This window comes from Triticum urartu, chromosome 1A, assembly GCF_056163025.1.
Source record: "Triticum urartu cultivar PI428250 chromosome 1A, HENAU_Tu73, whole genome shotgun sequence".
NCBI classification, from domain to species: Eukaryota; Viridiplantae; Streptophyta; class Magnoliopsida; order Poales; family Poaceae; genus Triticum; species Triticum urartu.
Window position 1 is genome coordinate 375,529,754 of NC_141873.1, and position 20,175 is coordinate 375,549,928.

The 20,175-nt window shown below is 46.0% G+C and overlaps 1 protein-coding gene across 1 annotated transcript; it reads left to right on the forward strand.

The window, feature by feature from the left end:
• Positions 1-16,016: 16,016 nt before the first annotated feature.
• Positions 16,017-18,357, forward strand: LOC125513053 (proline dehydrogenase 2, mitochondrial-like). The gene is made up of 3 exons (XM_048678097.2): positions 16,017-16,777; positions 17,188-18,071; positions 18,192-18,357. Exons 1-3 carry the CDS (start codon positions 16,271-16,273, stop codon positions 18,238-18,240), a joined length of 1,440 nt encoding a protein of 479 aa, XP_048534054.1. The 5' UTR covers positions 16,017-16,270; the 3' UTR covers positions 18,241-18,357.
• Positions 18,358-20,175: the final 1,818 nt, after the last annotated feature.

Below are 20,175 nucleotides of genomic sequence, written 5' to 3' on the forward strand. Positions count from 1 at the left end.
CCTATCCGGATAGCTCTGAGTAGAGATACCAGATACGTATAATGGAGCAACAATTTAGAATAGCTCCAAGTAGAACAGTTATTTGAAATGGCTCCAAATGTAGCGTAGTAGTTGCATCTACAAGATGACATAGAAATTTGCGAAGTACATACGGATCTGAAATTATCCTTAGACCATGAGATTGTGCAACTCCCGGATACCGTAGGAGTGCTTTGGGTGTGCCAAACGTCACAACGTAACTGGGTGGCCATAAAGGTTCACTACAGGTATCTCCGAAAGTGTCTGTTGGGTTGGCATGAATCGAGACTGGGATTTGTCACTCCGTGTAAACGGAGAGGTATCTCTGGGCCCACTCGGTAGGACATCATCATAATGTGCACAATGTGATCAAGGAGTTGATCACGGGATGATGTGTTACAGAACGAGTAAAGAGACTTGCCGGTAACGAGATTGAACAAGGTATCGGGATACCGACGATCGAATCTTGGGCAAGTATCGTACCGATAGACAAAGGGAATTGTATACGGGATTGATTAAGTCCTTGACATCATGGTTCATCCGATGAGATCATCGTGGAGCATGTGGGAGCCAACATGGGTATCCAGATCCCGCTGTTGGTTATTGACCGTAGAGTTGTCTCGGCCATGTCTGCATGTTTCACGAACCCGTAGGGTCTACACACTTAAGGTTCGATGACGCTAGGGTTATAGGGAATAGATATACGTGGTTACCGAATGTTGTTCGGAGTCCCGAATGAGATCCCGGACATCACGAGGAGTTCTGGAATGGTCCGGAGGTAAAGATTTATATATGGGAAGTCCTGTTTTGGTCACCGGAAAGGTTTCGGTTGCTATCGGTAATGTACCGGGACCACCGAGAGGGTCCTGGGGGTCCACCAAGTGGGGCCACCGGCCCCAGAGGACAGCATGGGCCAAGTGTGGGAGGGGACCAGCCCCAGATGGGCTGGTGCGCCCCCCCCACAAGGGCCCAAGGTGCCTAGGGTTTAGGGAGGGGGCGCCTCCACCTTACTTGGGGGGCAAGTCTCCCCCTCTTTCCCCCCTTGGCCGCCGCCCAGATGGGCTTTGGGGCTGCCGCACCCCCCTCCCTCTCCCCTATATATAGTTGAGGTCTTTGTGTTGGGGAACGCAGTAATTTAAAAATTTTCCTACGCACACGCAAGATCATGGTGATGCATAACAACGAGAGGGGAGAGTATGATCTACATACCCTTGTAGATTGCAACGGAAGCGTTGACACAACGTAGAGGAAGTAGTCGTACGTCTTCTTCCCGATCCGACTGATCCAAGCACCGTTACTCTGGCACCTCCGAGTTCTTAGCACACGTACAGCTCGATGACGCTCCCCGGGCTCCAATCCAGCAAAGCTTCGGGGATGAGTTCTGTCAGCACAACGGCGTGGTGACGATGATGATGTTCTACCGACGCAGGGCTTCGCCTAAGCACTACAACGATATGACCGAGGTGGAATATGGTGGCAGGGGGCACCGCACACGGCTAAGGAACGATCACGAGGATCAACTTGTGTGTTTAGAGGTGCCCCCCTGCCCCCGTATATAAAGGAGCAAGGGGGAGGGGTGCGGCCGGCCTAGAGGAGGGCGCAGGAGGAGTCCTACTCCTACCGGGAGTAGGACTCCCCTCCCGTTTCCTTGTCCAAGTAGGAGAGAGGGGGAGAGAAGGAAAGGGGGGGCGCCGCCCCTCCCTCCTTGTCCAATTCGGACTAGGGGGAGAGGGGGCGCGCGGCCTGCCCTGGCAGCCCCTTCCTCGTCATGTCCGTGATCACATCCGGGACTCCGAACTAACTTCGGTACATCAAAATGCATAAACTCATAATAACTGTCATCGTAACGTTAAGCGTGCGGACCCTATGGTTCGAGAACAATGTAGACATGACTGAGACAAATCTCCGGTCAATAACCAATAGCAGGACCTAGATGCCCATATTGGCTCCTACATATTCTACGAAGATCTTTATCGGTCAGACCGCATAACAACATACGTTGTTCCTTTTGTCATCGGTATGTTACTTGCCCGAGATTCGATCGTCGGTATCCAATACCTAGTTCAATCTCGTTATCGGCAATTCTCTTTACTCGTTCCGTAATACATCATCTCACAACTAACATATTAGTTGTAATGCTTGCAAGGCTTATGTGATGTGCATTACCGAGAGGGCCCAGAGATACCTCTCCGACAATCGGAGTGACCAATCCTAATCTCGAAATACGCCAACCCAACATGTACCTTTGGAGACACCTGTAATGCTCCTTTATAATCACCCAGTTACGTTGTGACATTTGGTAGCACCCAAAGTGTTCCTCCGGCAAACGGGAGTTTCATAATCTCATAGTCATAGGAACATGTATAAGTCATGAAGAAAGCAATAGCAAATATACTAAACGATCGGGTGCTAAGCTAATGGAATGGGTCATGTCAATGAGATCATTTCAACTAATGATGTGACCTCGTTAATCAAATAACAACTCTTTGTTCATGGTTAGGAAACATAACCATCTTTGATTAACGAGCTAGTCAAGTAGAGGCATACTAGTGACACTCTGTTTGTCTATGTATTCACACATGTATTATGTTTCTGGTTAATACAATTCTAGCATGAATCATAAACATTTATCATGATATAAGGAAATAAATAATAACTTTATTATTGCCTCTAGGGCATATTTCCTTCAGTCTCCCACTTGCACTAGAGTCAATAATCTAGATTACACAGTAATGATTCTAACACCCATGGAGTCTTGGTGCTGATCATGTTTTGCTCGTGGAAGAGGCTTAGTCAATGTATCTGCAACATTCAGATCCGTATGTATCTTGCAAATCTCTATGTCTCCCACCTGGACTAGATCCCGGATGGAATTGAAGCGTCTTTTGATGTGCTTGGTTCTCTTGTGAAATCTGGATTCCTTTGCCAAGGCAATTGCACCAGTATTGTCACAAAAGATTTTCATTGGACCCGATGCACTAGGTATGACACCTAGATCGGATATGAACTCCTTCATCCAGACTCCTTCATTCGCTGCTTCCGAAGCAGCTATGTACTCCGCTTCACATGTAGATCCCGCTACGACGCTTTGTTTAGAACTGCACCAACTGACAGCTCCACCGTTTAATGTAAACACGTATCCGGTTTGCGATTTAGAATCGTCCGGATCAGTGTCAAAGCTTGCATCAACGTAACCGTTTACGATGAGCTCTTTGTCACCTCCATATACAAGAAACATATCCTTAGTCCTTTTCAGGTATTTCAGGATGTTCTTGACCGCCGTCCAGTGATCCATTCCTGGATTACTTTGGTACCTCCCTGCTAAACTTATAGCAAGGCACACATCAGGTCTGGTACACAGCATTGCATACATGAAGAGCCTATGGCTGAAGCATAGGGAACATCTTTCATTTTCTCTCTATCTTCTGCAGTGGTCGGGCATTGAGTCTTACTCAACTTCACACCTTGTAACACAGGCAAGAACCCTTTCTTTGCTTGATCCATTTTGAACCTTTTCAAAATCTTGTCAAGGTATGTGCTTTGTGAAAGTCCAATTAGGCGTCTTGATCTATCTCTATAAATCTTTATGCCTAATATGTAAGCAGCTTCACCGAGGTCTTTCATTGAAAAACTCTTATTCAAGTATCCCTTTATGCTATCCAGAAATTCTATATCATTTCCAATCAGTAATATGTCATCCACATATAATATCAGAAATGCTACAGAGCTCCCACTCACTTTCTTGTAAATACAGACTTCTCCAAAAGTCTGTATAAAACCAAATGCTTTGATCACACTATCAAAGCGTTTATTCCAACTCCGAGAGGCTTGCACCAGTCCATAAATGGATCGCTGGAGCTTGCACACTTTGTTAGCTCCCTTTGGATCGACAAAACCCTCTGGTTGCATCATATACAACTCTTCTTCCAGAAATCCATTCAGGAATGCAGTTTTGACATCCATCTGCCAAATTTCATAATCATAAAATGCGGCAATTGCTAACATGATTCGGACAGATTTAAGCATCGCTACGGGTGAGAAGGTCTCATCGTAGTCAATCCCTTAAACTTGCCGAAAACCTTTTGCGACAAGTCGAGCTTTGTAGACAGTAATATTACTGTCAGCGTCAGTCTTCTTCTTAAAGATCCATTTATTCTCAATTGCTTGCCGATCAGCGGGCAAGTCAACCAAAGTCCATACTTTGTTCTCATACATGGATCCCATCTCAAATTTCATGGCTTCAAGCCACTTTGCGGAATCTGGGCTCACCATCGCTTCTTCATAGTTCGTAGGTTCATCATGATCTAGTAGCATGACTTCCAGAATAGGATTACCATACCACTCTGGTGCAGATCTCACTCTGGTGCAGATCTCACTCTGGTTGATCTACGAGGTTTAGTAGTATCTTGATCTAAAGTTTCATGATCATCATCATTAGCTTCCTCACTAACTGGTGTAGGTGTCACTGAAACAGTTTTCTGTGATGTACTACTTTCCAATAAGGGAGCAGGTACAGTTACCTCGTCAAGTTCTACTTACCTCCCACTCACTTCTTTCGAGAGAAACTCCTTCTCTAGAAAGGATCCATTCTTAGCAACGAATGTCTTGCCTTCGGATTTGTGATAGAAGGTGTACCCAACAGTCTCCTTTGGGTATCCTATGAAGACACATTTCTCCGATTTGGGTTCGAGTTTATCAGGTTGAAGCTTTTTCACATAAGCATCGCAGCCCCAAACTTTAAGAAATGACAACTTTGGTTTCTTGCCAAACCATAGTTCACAAGGCGTCGTCTCAACGGATTTTGATGGTGCCCTATTTAACGTGAATGCAGCCGTCTCTAAAGCATATCCCCAAAACGATAGCGGTAAATCAGTAAGAGACATCATAGATCGCACCATATCTAGTAAAGTACGATTACGACGTTCGGACACACATTTACGCTGTGGTGTTCCGGGTGACGTGAGTTGCGAAACTATTCCAGAATTTTTCAAATGTACACAAAACTCGTAACTCAAATATTCTCCTCCACGATCAGATCGTAGAAACTTTATTTTCTTGTTACGATGATTTTCAACTTCACTCTGAAATTCTTTGAACTTTTCAAATGTTTCAGACTTATGTTTCATTAAGTAGATATACCCATATCTGCTTAAATCATCTGTGAAGGTGAGAAAATAACGATATCCGCTATGAGCCTCAATATTCATCGGACCACATACATCTGTATGTATGATTTCCAACAAATCTATTGCTCTCTCCATAGTACCGGAGAACGGCGTTTTAGTCATCTTGCCCATGAGGCACGGTTCGCAAGTACCAAGTGATTCATAATCAAGTGGTTCCAAAAGTCCATCAGTATGGAGTTTCTTCATGCGCTTTACACCGATATGACCCAAATGGCAGTGCCACAAATAAGTTGCACCATCATTATCAACTCTGCATCTTTTGGCTTCAACATTATGAATATGTGTGTTACTACTATCGAGATTCAACAAGAATAGACCACTCTTCAAGGGTGCATGACCAAAAAAGATATTACTCATATAAATAGAACAACCATTATTCTCTGATTTAAATGAATAACCGTCTCGCATCAAACAAGATCCAGATATAATGTTCATGCTCAACGCTGGCACCAAATAACAATTATTTAAGTCTAATACTAATCCCGAAGGTAGATGTAGAGGTAGCGTGCCGACCGCGATCACATCGACTTTGGAACCGTTTCCCACGCGCATCGTCACCTTGTCCTTTGCTAGTGTTCGGTTAATCCGTAGTCCCTGTTTCGAGTTGCAAATATTAGCAACAGAACCAGTATCAAATACCCAGGTGCTACTGCGAGCTCTAGTAAGGTACACATCAATAACATGTATATCACATATACCTTTGTTCACCTTGCGATCCTTCTTATCCGCCAAATACTTGGGGCAGTTCCGCTTCCAGTGACCAGTCTGCTTGCAGTAGAAGCACTCAGTTTCAGGCTTAGGTCCAGACTTGGGTTTCTTCTCTTGAGCAGCAACTTGTTTGCCGTTCTTCTTGAAGTTCCCCTTCTTCTTTCCTTTGCCCTTTTTCTTGAAACCAGTGGTCTTGTTGACCATCAACACTTGATGCTCCTTCTTGATTTCTACCTCCGCAGCTTTCAGCATTGCGAAGAGCTCGGGAATAGTCTTGTTCATCCCTTGCATATTATAGTTCATCACGAAGCTCTTGTAGCTTGGTGGCAGTGATTGGAGAATTCTGTCAATGACGCAATCATCTGGAAGATTAACTCCCAATTGAATCAAGTGATTATTATACCCAGACATTTTGAGTATATGCTCACTGACAGAACTGTTCTCCTCCATCTTGCAGCTGTAGAACTTATTGGAGACTTCATATCTCTCAATTCGGGCATTTTCTTGAAATATTAACTTCAACTCCTGAAACATCTCATATGCTCCATGAAGTTCAAAACGTCGTTGAAGTTCCGATTCTAAGCCGTAAAGCATGGCACACTGAACTATCGAGTAGTCATCAGCTTTGCTCTGCCAGACGTTCATAACATCTGGTGTTGCTCCAGTAGCAGGCCTGGTACCCAGCGGTGCTTCCAGGACGTAATTCTTCTGTGCAGCAATGAGGATAATCCTCAAGTTACGGACCCAGTCCGTGTAATTGCTACCATCATCTTTCAACTTTGCTTTCTCAAGGAACGCATTAAAATTCAACGGAACAACAGCACGAGCCATCTATCTACAATCAACATAAACAAGCAAGATACTATGAGGGACTAAGTTCATGATAAATTTAAGTTCAATTAATCATATTACTTAAGAACTCCCACTTAGATAGACATCCCTCTAATCTTCTAAGTGATCACGTGATCCAAATCAACTAAACCATAACCGATCATCACGTGAAATGGATTAGTCTTCAATGGTGAACATCATAATGTTGATCATATCTACTATATGATTCACGCTCGACCTTTCGGTCTCCGTGTTCCGAGGCCATATCTGCATATGCTAGGCTCGTCAAGTATAACCCAAGTATTCTGCGTGTGCAAAAACTGGCTTGCACCCGTTGTAGATGGACGTAGAGCTTATCACACCCGATCATCACGTGGTGTCTGGGCACGACGAACTTTGGCAACGGTGCATACTCAGGGAGAACACTTCTTGATAATTTAGTGAGAGATCATCTTATAATGCTACCGTCAATCAAAGCAAGATAAGATGCATAAAAGGATAAACATCACATGCAATCAATATAAGTGATATGATATGGCCATCATCATCTTGTGCTTGTGATCTCCATCTCCGAAGCACCGTCATGATCACCATCGTCATCGGCGCGACACCTTGATCTCCATCGTAGCATCGTTGCCGTCTCACCAATCTTATGCTTCTACGACTATCGCTACCGTTTAGTGATAAAGTAAAGCATTACATCGCGATTTCATTGCATACAATAAAGCGACAACCATATGGCTCCTGCCAGTTGCTGATAACTCGGTTACAAAACATGATCATCTCATACAATAAAATTTAGCATCATGTCTTGACCATATCACATCACAACATGCCCTGCAAAAACAAGTTAGACGTCCTCTACTTTGTTGTTGCAAGTTTTACGTGGCTGCTACGGGCTTAAGCAAGAACTAATCTTACCTACGCATCAAAACCACAATGATAGTTTGTCAATTTGACTCCGTTTTAACCTTCGCAAGGACCAGGTGTAGCCACACTTGGTTCAACTAAAGTTGGAGAGACAGTCGCCCGCAAGCCACCTATGTGCAAAGCACGTCGGGAGAACCGGTCTCGCGTAAGTGTACGCGTAATGTTGGTCCGGGTCTCGTCCAACAATACCGCCGAACCAAAGTATGACATGCTGGTAGGCAGTATGACTTATATCGCCCACAACTCACTTGTGTTCTACTCGTGCATATAACATCAAACCATAAAACCTAGGCTCGGATGCCATTGTTGGGGAACGCAGTAATTTAAAAAATTTCCTACGCACACGCAAGATCATGGTGATGCATAGCAACAAGAGGGGAGAGTATGATCTACGTACCCTTGTAGATTGCAACGGAAGCGTTGACACAACGTAGAGGAAGTAGTCGTACGTCTTCTTCCCGATCCGACCGATCCAAGCACCGTTACTCCGGCACCTCCGGGTTCTTAGCACACGTACAGTTCGATGACGCTCCCCGGGCTCCGATCCAGCAAAGCTTCGGGGATGAGTTCCGTCAGCACAACGGCGTGGTGACGATGATGATGTTCTACCGACGCAGGGCTTCGCCTAAGCACTACAACGATATGACCGAGGTGGAATATGGTGGCAGGGGGCACCGCACACGGCTAAGGAACGATCACGAGGATCAACTTGTGTGTTTAGAGGTGCCCCCCTGCCCCCGTATATAAAGGAGCAAGGGGGAGGGGTGCGGCCGGCCTAGAGGAGGGCGCAGGAGGAGTCCTACTCCTACCGGGAGTAGGACTCCCCTCCCGTTTCCTTGTCCAAGTAGGAGAGAGGGGGAGAGAAGGAAAGGGGGGGCGCCGCCCCTCCCTCCTTGTCCAATTCGGACTAGGGGGAGAGGGGGCGCGCGGCCTGCCCTGGCAGCCCCTTCCTCTTCTCCACTTTAGGCCCATGAGGCCCATTAACCCCCCGGTGCTCCGATTTTATCCGATACTTCTCCGGAACCCTTCCGGTGTCCGAATATAGTCATCCAATATATCAATCTTTATGTCTCGGACCATTTCGAGACTCCTCGTCATGTCCGTGATCACATCCGGGACTCCGAACTAACTTCGGTATATCAAAATCCATAAACTCATAATAACTGTCATCGTAACGTTAAGCGTGCGGACCCTACGGTTCGAGAACAATGTAGACATGACTGAGACAAATCTCCGGTCAATAACCAATAGCGGGACCTGGATGACCATATTGGCTCCTACATATTCTACGAAGATCTTTATCGGTCAGACCGCATAACAACATACGTTGTTCCTTTTGTCATCGGTATGTTACTTGCCCGAGATTCGATCGTCGGTATCCAATACCTAGTTCAATCTCGTTATCGGCAATTCTCTTTACTCGTTCCGTAATACATCATCTCACAACTAACATATTAGTTGTAATGCTTGCAAGGCTTATGTGATGTGCATTACCGAGAGGGCCCAAAGATACCTCTCCGACAATCGGAGTGACAAATCCTAATCTCGAAATACGCCAACCCAACATGTACCTTTGGAGACACCTGTAATGCTCCTTTATAATCACCCAGTTACGTTGTGACGTTTGGTAGCACCCAAAGTGTTCCTCCGGCAAACGGGAGTTGCATAATCTCATAGTCATAGGAACATGTATAAGTCATGAAGAAAGCAATAGCAAATATACTAAACGATCGGGTGCTAAGCTAATGGAATGGGTCATGTCAATCAGATCATTTCAACTAATGATGTGACCTCGTTAATCAAATAACAACTCTTTGTTCATGGTTAGGAAACATAACCATCTTTGATTAACGAGCTAGTCAAGTAGAGGCATACTACTGACACTCTGTTTGTCTATGTATTCACACATGTATTATGTTTCCGGTTAATACAATTCTAGCATGAATAATAAACATTTATCATGATATAAGGAAATAAATAATAACTTTATTATTGCCTCTAGGGCATATTTCCTTCACTTTGGGGCTGCCAACACATGAGTTTTGACCTCTCCCTGGCGCAGCCCTACCTCTCTCCCTCCTCGTCTCTTGCGGTGCTTGGCGAAGCCCTGCTGGAGTACCACGCTCCTCCACCACCACCACGCCGTCGTGCTGCTACTGGATGGAGTCTTCCCCAACCTCTCCTTCTCCCCTTGCTGGATCAAGGCGTAGGAGACGTCACCGGGCTGTACGTGTGTTGAACACGGAGGTGCCGTCCGTTCGGCACTAGGATCATCGGTGATTTGGATCACGACGAGTACAACTCCATCAACCCCGTTCACTTGAACGCTTCCGCTTAGCGATCTACAAGGGTATGTAGATGCACTCTCCTTCCCCTCGTTGCTAGATTACTCCATAGATTGATCTTGGTGATGCGTAGAAAATTTTGAATTTCTGCTACGTTCCCCAACAGAACTTTGTATTGAGAATCAAAGAGAGAGAAGAAGCCATCTAGCTACCTGCTATGGACCCGTAGGTTTGTGGTAAGCTACTCATTCTTCATCGAAGAGGCAATGGTGTTGATGTAGAAGCCCTCCGTGATCGAATCCCCCTCGGGCAGGATGCCAGAAAAGGCCCCTGGATGGGATCTCACGGGTATAGAAGGTTGCGGCAGTGGAAAAGTGGTTTCATGGATCCCCTGGAAGTTTTTTGGGTATATGAGTATATATAGGAGGAAGATCTAGGTCAGGAGGTCACCGAGGGGCCCACAAGGTTGGGGGGCGCGCCCTCCACCCTTGTGGCCGCCTCGTGGCTCTTCTGAGTTGCACTCCAAGTCTCCCGGGTGTCTTCTAGTCCAAGAAAAATCACCGTGAAAGTTTTATTCTGTTTGGTGTTCCTTTTCTGTGAAACTCTAAAACAAGGGAAAAAACAGGAACTAACACTGGGCTCTAGGTTAATAGGTTAGTCCCAAAATCATATAAAATAGCATATTAATGCATATAAAACATCAAAAACAGATAATATAATTGTAGCGACCTGACCTCAAATGGTCAAGTCTCTGTGCTTCAGTGTCATCCCTGAATCGGTAATGCTGACACACACACTACTCGAGGATTTATAACAGAGTAGCAATCACACACTTATTACATCGAATGTCTCAACAGAGAACTTATTACAATAAATATGGCTTAAGGCCATCTAACACGATAACAACGGAAGGCTTGGAAGATAAAATGAGTCCATCAACTCCAATGGCATAGCTGACCTGCACGGCAACGACCTAACGAACCTCACTCCTCGTCTGAAAAGTCTGCAACATAATACGTTGCAGCCCGAAAACGGGTCAGCACATGGAATATGCTGGCAAAGTAACACAATAGAGTAAGAATAGAATAATGCTATCACTACATGCATATTTGGCTGGTGGAAAGATGTATGGTTATAGTTTTTGCGAAAAGCCAATTTTTCCCTACAACAAAGGAATAAATGTTAATTTAACTATCATGGTAGTTGAAACATCATTGAGAAGGTTCCTCCAACTCAATCCCAATTAAGGTAATTAACAACCCAACAATATTAATTTAGAGTGATGAGATACTTAAGATACTCCAAGTACTAGATACTCAAGATGTCCATAACCGGGGACATGACTAACCATGATTAGTTTGTACACTCTGCAGAGGTTTGCGCACTTTTCCCCACAAGACTCGATCTCCTCCATTGGATTTCTCGCACTACGGGGTGTTTGAGAAACGGATGACCGAGACACAGTCTTTCAGGAACATTAACTCTCTACTTCGGGCAGACCATACCAAATCTACAACCCACTACTTGCTGATCCACCTCTTCAAGAGCTTCATGTAACTTACTCAACTATGCTAGAGCCCATAATAGCTTGTGTCTACACACGGAAGTTTCTAGCATGAATCATCTCAGTTCCCTTTGAGCCTGGGTGGCGGTCCATAGGAAGATCACACGGGTACTCCAGGATTTCCAAAAAATACAGGCAACACTTGGTACTCTAGGTGCCTCAATCCACCTAGATGTGTATTCAAGTTGCCACCTTAAGTTAAACCATTAATTAACAATCTCACATCTGTCATGGATTTCACTCACCCAAACCACGTCTATGAGCATAGCATAGTAATATAAGCAATTCGTATAAGTAACTCCCAAGGGTTTGAATATAACAGGGCAATAGGTTCTACCTCATCAACTACTTCCCAACCCACATGTTAATCACATCCTAACCATGGAATGTTTGAGGATTGGAACAAATGCATAAAACTGGGTGATAAGGGTATGATCAAAGTGTTACTTGCCTTGCTGACGATCCGCGAAACCTAGAGACTCCAAATAACACGCTTCGCACTCCGGGAATTCTATCGCAAACAAACGATAGCATACATAAGCAATCAAGCAAAGAAGCACGGGTAAATCTCAAATAAGAAGATCTACCAGAAAGTTCAACTTAAGAACTCCGGTTAGCAAAAAGAATCAAATCGAACGGAGCAACAAAACTCGAACGGCGAAAGAAACAAGATCCGTTTACTAATCTGGACCTAGGTTAAATTTTACCGTAGCAAAAGCTTGTTCAAGTTGGTTTAACAGAAAGAGGGTCTCGAGACGAAGATCTAGGCGCTTGAATCGCCTGATTCCGACTAACGAGCGAAAAGATAAACTAGAACGAAAATCGGATCAGAAATCACGATCAGAAATAACCGCGGAAAAAATCCGATAAAAGAAAACTGACGAACAGGCTAACAAACGAGCGTTCGTTATCTGTAACTAACGGGCGAAAACCGTTCGTTAAAACGAACGTACGGACGAACGTCCGCTAAAAAGAAAAACCGGGAAAAACCGGCGAACCGATCTAAAAAAACGAACTAGGGGTTTCTAAAGAAAACCAAACCGGGTTTTTTTAACGGTTCTACCTCCGGCGAAGTCCGGCGCGGCGGGCGGCGGGGCAACGCGGGCAGGCTGGCAGCGGCGCGGCTAGGCGGCAGAGGCGGGGCGCGGCTGCAGCGGTGGCGGGTGGTGGTGGCGGTGGGGGGGCTGGGTATATAAAGGGGAGGGGGTGACTTGGGGAGGGGGCAAGGGCGGCGGGGAGGGGAGTCCGGCTCGGACTCCTCCGAGTCGGCGGCGGCGTGGCGCAGCCGGTCTCCAGGAGGGAGACGGCGCGTGGGAGGGAGCGGGCCGACGGCTGGGCTTTGGCCCAGTTAGCCTCTCCGCATTTTTTTTGAAACAATTCCGCCGAACAGAAAAAAATCCTAGAAAATAAAATAAAAATCTAAAAATGCCAAAAAAAATTGTCACTGTCTAAATGAAATATTTAGAACGAGATGAACATTTTCTTGGCCCTAAAATGCAATTTTGAAAACGTGCAATTTTTCTAATGCAAATAAAATCCAAATAAAAATCAAATATTTGATTTTAGTATTTTTCCTCCAATATTTCAATTACTTTGGAGAAGTCATATTATCTCCTCTCATATATTTTAATATGAAATATTTTCGGAGAGTAAAATAACTAAAACCGAAATCCTCGTTTCAATATTTGATAAGGATCAAATATGAAAACCGAGGAAATCCCCAACTCTCTCCGAGGGTCCTTGAGTTGCTTAGGATTTCGAGGATTGCGAGACGAAATGCAATAAAATATGATATGCAAGAATGATCTATGTATAACATTCCAAATTGAAAATTTGGGATGTTACAATAATAACATGGAACAATAAAAAATTATAGATACATTGGAGAGGTATCAAAGCCCTAATGTAGAGGAGCAGAAGTAAGTAGTCCGAGCAAAATAGTATTGAAATCATTGTGGAAGTCTAACTTGATCGCCATTGTTTTTTTAGAGTGGCAGGTGTTAAGTAGGCTAGTGGCATAGGTAAGATGAATCTTGTTTGAATGAGTAGTAATTAACTTGGCAATGCTTTTCTGGGGGGGGGGGGATAGGGAGAATGGTGGAAAAAGCATCCAAGGTTCTGGCCATGTAATTTTTTGGCAACAGGACCATGAAGGCTCTGTTGAACCGTTCGACGTCATAGTTTAGAAGGTGGAAGTCATGGAAGAATGAGAGTAGCATGTGTTTGATAGAGTACCCCTATAAAAAGTTGGTACTAGGTCATGTGGGCTCGAATTGGCGTTTGGGTTCATTTGATCAAAGAAGGGGGCGTTGAGAAATAGGATTTGTGGTATGGAATCTTTCTAAAGCTTCTAGTGTTGGTCGTGCGGGCCTGAATTGGTGTCAAAGAAGTTCATGCATGAGATTCTAGTGTTTCTAGAGTGTGGTGTAATATTTTTCCTGGATGGATGTTTTTTTTATGATGTGAGGAGAACTCTAGTTCTTAATATTTGAGGATAGGTATTTCATTTTATTTTCAAAACCGTTGGGTTTGATGCATGGAAATAAGTTGTGTGTTCATCGCCGTCTATGCCTATGTTTATTTTGCCCCACGGTGGCCAAAACATGATTGTCTGCCTAATGGCACATTGCTTCACTCCGGTGTATTCTTCGATAATTTTGAGTTGAAAGTTATTACTAGTATATGAACAAAACCTTGCTTCTCACCACTAAAAAAACGTGTATAATTGATCCTTGAATAGGAAGATAAACTATGGTTAAAACTTCATAATTCAAAATGGAAAGTAACACCCAGATTCTCTAAGGAGATTGAGAAGAACAAATGGTAAGAAAAAAGAGTGCGGCACACCTAGGATCCCATATTCCTTGTCAAGATGAATAAGTGGTAACTAGCAAGAGAAAGGTGTCAATAGTGAAAGTTACAACCAAAGGATTTGACGTCAGCGAGCTGGAGCCCAAGATAATTTTGAGGAATGATGAAACAACGCACCCGAAGTGGCAGCTTCTAGAGGGCCAAAGGTTGATCACTGTGTGGAGGAACAGATGTAGTTTCATGCAAGTTGAGAATCAACCTGATGGCTAGGACAAAATAATCTAGGATGGATTTGAGGTGAAGCACAACATCATCTTTTTGCGTTGGCAATTATTAGAGTGTCGTCAATGTATTCACCTGAAGTGTGAGGGTGTGCTATCATGCACTATGGTATCATTCAAGATGATGAATAGATATGGGGATAGAGGGTCGCCTTGTCGAAAGTTATTCTTGCAATTGGTCGACGACACAGGAGACCCATTTAGGAGGACCATTGTTTTCCGAAATGGAGTCCATTTTTATCCTAGAACACAATACCGGAGGGAAGCCCCTAATGGAGAGGAGAAGCAAGGAGTACAAGCAAAATAGAGTTGAAGGCATTGTGGGAGTCTAACTTGAACATCGATGTGTTTTTTTCGAGTGGAGACTGCTAAGCAGGTGTGTGTGGTTTTAGCATGTTTGTGGGAAACCGGGCAATGCTTATGTGTATGTCGGTGGGGGTGGGGGTGGGGGGGGGAGGGGGAGAGTTATCGCAAGGCGATTGGCCGAAAAAACGAGTAATATGTACTTGACAAAGGTGCCCCTATAGAAAGTTGATCCTAGGCTGCCCGGGAGAGGAGACTTGGTGCCTGATCGTGTAAGGAGAGCTCTAGTCCCCGATCTTCAAGGATAGAGACTTTATCTTTTGAGAACAATTGGGAGGCTAAGACATGAAAGTATGTAGTGTTTTCATCGCCGTCTATGACTGGCGTTTATTTTGCCCCACCATTGCCAAAAGATGACTTTTTCGTGAATGACGCATTGCTTCGCTCCATCGACTTCCTTGATATTTTTGAGTTGAAAGTTAGTAGTAGTAGTAGTAGTAGCATATGAACAAAACTGTAATTTCCCACTACGAAAAGAACGTGTATAAATTGGTCTTTGCATAGGAGGATAAATATGCGGTTAAAATTTCATAATTTGACGTCGAAAGCTACATTTAGATTCCCTATTGAGATTGACAAGAATGAAAAGAGTGCGGTACACCTAGATTCCCAGAATCCTTGTCAAGATGAATAAATGGTAAGAAAAGGAGGGCAATAGTGAACGAAAGTTACACCCAGGGATTCCCCATCAAAGAGCAAGAAAATTACAAGAGGGTAACGAAAGCTACGTGCAGCCAGATTCCTTGTCATCAAGAAGGAAAAAAATGGCAAGGAGCGGAGTGCGATAAGATGCGTGCAAGCAACGTCCGCTCAACCGTCCAACTCCACGCACGATCCGAGTCACCGGGCGCTCCCGTGAGTTTCCACGCAGGATCCGAGTCAGTCAAGCGTTCAACTCCTCCGACCGAATCCCCAGGGATCTCGCGCCCATGCCACTAACCTCTCCCTATTTTCCAACCGGTTTCCAGCTCACCTGCGGTAGAATTTTTTCTCCACGCCGTTTCGCGAGTCTTCCTCGCTCGCTCTATAAGACCCGGCTGCCGCGCCACACCTGCTTCCTCCATTCTCGGATTCCTACGCATTCGCTCGCTCCCAGCCTCACACTGCACCGATCAACACCAGCGTCGTCTCCGACTTCTTCTTCCTCCTCCTCTAGCGCTACTCGGTTCTTGATTCCTCTCATCCGTCGCTCGTTCGCTGGTCGGTGGTCTCATCCATCGTCCGGTCACGGGAGAAGAGCAGCCGGCGTCTCTTTTCGTTGCTTTCCAGCGACCCCTCCGAGCCCGACCTTCCATGGCCATCGCCTCCCGCATCACGAAGCGCGCGCTCTCCACCTTCGCCGCCGCAGCCAAGCTCCCGGAGGCGGCCGTCGCGGCCGCCGGCGCCGACGCGGTGCCCGCGCCGTCGTCCGCGCAGCAGCAGCAGCAGGTGCTGGAGTTTGAGGACACCGGGAGGCTCTTCACCGGGGAGCCGTCCACGGCTCTGGTGCGCACGCTCGCGGCGCTGCAGCTGATGTCCGCGGGCCCGCTGGTGGACGTGGGCCTCGCGGCGCTGCGGTCCCCGGCGGTGGCCGCCAGCCCCGTGGTGCAGGCCGCGGCGCGGGCCACGGCGTACAAGCACTTCTGCGCCGGGGAGACCGCCGATGAGGCCGCGGCCCGGGTGCAGCGCCTCTGGCGCGGCGGCATGGGCGGGATCCTCGACTACGGCATCGAGGACGCCGAGGACGGCGCCGCCTGCGACCGCAACGTCGCCGGCTTCCTCGCCGCCGTCGACGTCGCCGCCAAGCTGCCCCCGGGATCGGTGCGTCAACCGTACTACATAACTCTGTTTTTTTTTCCTTCGTCGTCATCCGTGTCGTGCGTGCGCGCCTAGCAGTGGTACGGAAGAGTGCCACGTCGGAGGGAATCCTCGGTCTGCGCTAGTGGACACGCGGATTCCTTGGGAATCTTCTCGCAGTAAACTGAATCGCACGGCTGTCACTGTGCGTGGGCCCTGAAAACCAGCCGCCCGATCGTGTTCCGACAAGCTCGCCATCGCCACGCCTTCTCCACCGCTCGTTTTCATCTACCGCTTCCCATCAAAACCCTACTATTTGTTTTCCTTATTTAGACATTTCCCAGCAGCTTAACGAAAACACAAAAATAATTAGCCAGTGAGATTAAGCTTGGTACTCTTACTAGTGACTAATTATGCTGTGTTTGTGCGTGCAGGCGAGCGTGTGTATCAAGATCACGGCGCTGTGCCCGATCGCGCTGCTGGAGAAGACGAGCGACCTGCTGCGGTGGCAGCACAAGAACCCGTCGGTGCACCTGCCGTGGAAGCAGCACGCCTTCCCGATCCTGTCCGACTCGAGCCCGCTGTACCTGACGCCGTCGGAGCCGGCGGCGCTGACGGCGGAGGAGGAGCGCGAGCTGCAGCTGGCGCACGACCGGCTGCTGGCCGTGGGCGCGCGGTGCGCGGAGCACGGCATCCCGCTGCTGGTGGACGCCGAGTACGCGTCGGTGCAGCCGTCCATCGACTACTTCACTTTCGTGGGCGCGCTGGCGTGCAACGGCGGCGGCCGGCCCATCGTGCACGGCACCGTGCAGGCGTACCTCCGCGACGCGCGCGACCGGCTGGAGGCCATGGTGCGCGCCGCCGAGGAGGAGCGCGTCTGCCTCGGGGTCAAGATCGTCCGCGGCGCCTACCTCACCCGGGAGGCCCGGCTGGCGGAGTCGCTGGGCGTGCCGTCGCCGATCCACGGCAGCATCCAGGACACCCACGACTGCTACAACGGCTGCGCGGCCTTCCTCCTGGAGCGCGTCCGCCGCGGGTCCGCCTCCGTGATGCTGGCCACCCACAACGTGGAGTCCGGGCAGCTGGCGGCGGCGAGGGCGCAGGAGCTGGGCATCGGCAAGGGCGACCGGAACCTGCAGTTCGCGCAGCTGATGGGCATGGCGGACGGGCTCTCCCTGGGGCTCCGCAACGCCGGCTTCCAGGTGAGCAAGTACCTGCCCTACGGCCCCGTGGAGCACATCATCCCCTACCTCATCCGGCGGGCCGAGGAGAACAGAGGGCTGCTCTCCGCTTCCGCCTTCGACAGGCAGCTGCTCCGGTGAGAATCCCAACACGCACACCATGCATCGGTCTCTCGTTCTGGCATTCAGAATTGCCTAGTATCGATTGTTTTATGCGTTGCGTTCATGGCTAACTGATCCGTGGTTGGATCGTGCAGGAAGGAGCTGGTTAGGAGGTTCAAGAACGCGGTGATGGGACGGGAGTGAGGTGGCCGGCGGGAGGTTCACGGGAGAGAAGCGACGGAGTTAGAAGTTGTAAATATGCATTGTTGTATCGCGACCTGAATGAATGAATGAAATAAACGAAATAATGCTCTTGTTCAACCGTCAGGCTCCGGTTCAGTACTGCACCAAGCTGTTATTTTTTGCCTTTTTGAAAAGAAGCACGTGTTGCTGTGTTTATTAATGTTTTCATCTACGGAAAGGACCAGACACCTACAAGTACAAACACACAGTGAACCACCAAATGGTCATATACTCGTTATAAATGCCTTGGTAGATGGACCGCGACGTTACAGGATGCTACAAATTTCGATTTAAGATCAGTAGCAAAAAACAACAGGTCCTCTAAATTCGTCCTTTTTAGTGAACTTTTTGGATGGTTAAAAAGACAGTGATATTTCGAGCCCATCTGGGATGAAGTTTAGCCATGATGCTCGCATTTAATCTGGATTTATTTCAGAGTTTATGTCGATGCGCGAGGCATTTTCGTCGACTATGAAATGCGTACAGTGAGTTTGTAAAATCTTAGATGATATACCGACTCAGTCTTTTAAAAGTGTATTACTTACGTCTGTACCGTATTAAACAAAACACCACAATAGCACAAGATTTTCCGGCCATGATTTTAGTGACGACTTGCAAGACCAAAGCCAATATTGCAGCTTAAAATGAGGAGTCTAGCAGCGCCCATTAGCGCTGCTGGTGCTTGCACCGAAATGTAGTTGTCCGGCCAGCAAATACGAAGAAAAAATGATGACTGGTTGGTCCGCTTGTTTCACTAGCGTTCGTTAGGCTGGTTATAGTGGGAGTAACATAGCAATTAACATAACATGTTTTAATTTTTTTTTCTTATGTGACATATAGTTAATAAGGAGAGAGGTGTCTAAAATAACATAATATGTTACTGTAACATAGCGCATCTTAAGGTAAAATGAGTCCACATCTTAATAAATGATGGCTTGCATGACACTACATATATGTTAATACTCACTATAGAGGTAGTAACATAGATTAGTAACATATGCATGTTACTAGTCTAAGTTACTTCGGAGGAGACCTTTTGGTCTATGGGGACATATGCACCCTATATGAAAAAATAATTTAGTAATTCAACAAAAAGTCAAAAAATTCTGAAAATATTTTTGAAATAAACTTGACCTTACATTGTACTTGTGAGAAAAATTTCACAAAAAGAAAACCCCCCTTTGACTTATTTTCAAAAAAAAAGACAAAATTTTGACCAAAATAGTGTAAATAGTGACCTATAATAATAAATAAATTATGTCTTTTTCGCTGTGAAGTCAACATTGATTTTTATTTCGTAAAAATTTACATACTAGTGCAAAAGTAAGTCAAGTTTGTTCTAATTTTTTTTCTAAACTATTTTGACTTTCTGTTTAATTATTAATTTTTTTTCTCCATATAGAGTGTATATACAACTAGGAACCGAAGTGTATTTTCCACTATGACCAGCCTTATGCTCGAGCGCTGATTCATCAGTCGCTTGTTCCACTTGTCGCTCGGAGTATCTTGCTGGTTGGATGGTTGACCGTAGCATTTTAATAATTTTCATGAATTCAATAAAGTTTGCGAAATTTAAAAAAGTTCATGATTTAAAAAAATGAAATAGGAAAAATAATCACGAAATTTTTAAAAAGTACCCGAGCTAACAGATCATGCATTTGAAAAATTTCAAGCATTTGGAAAACTTTCACAAATTTGAAAAAAGGTTGACAAGCTAAAAAATAAAGGAATTTAATAAAATTTGAAATTTTTCAAAAAAAAATTATTAAAAAGGGAAAAAACTAAAAACGAAAAAATAAACATAAATAACAACAAAGAACCCAGCTGGAAAAGGTAGAAAATAACAATTCGGCAGTATATGGCCCGGCCCGCTGCTAACCTGTATGGCGAGTGGTT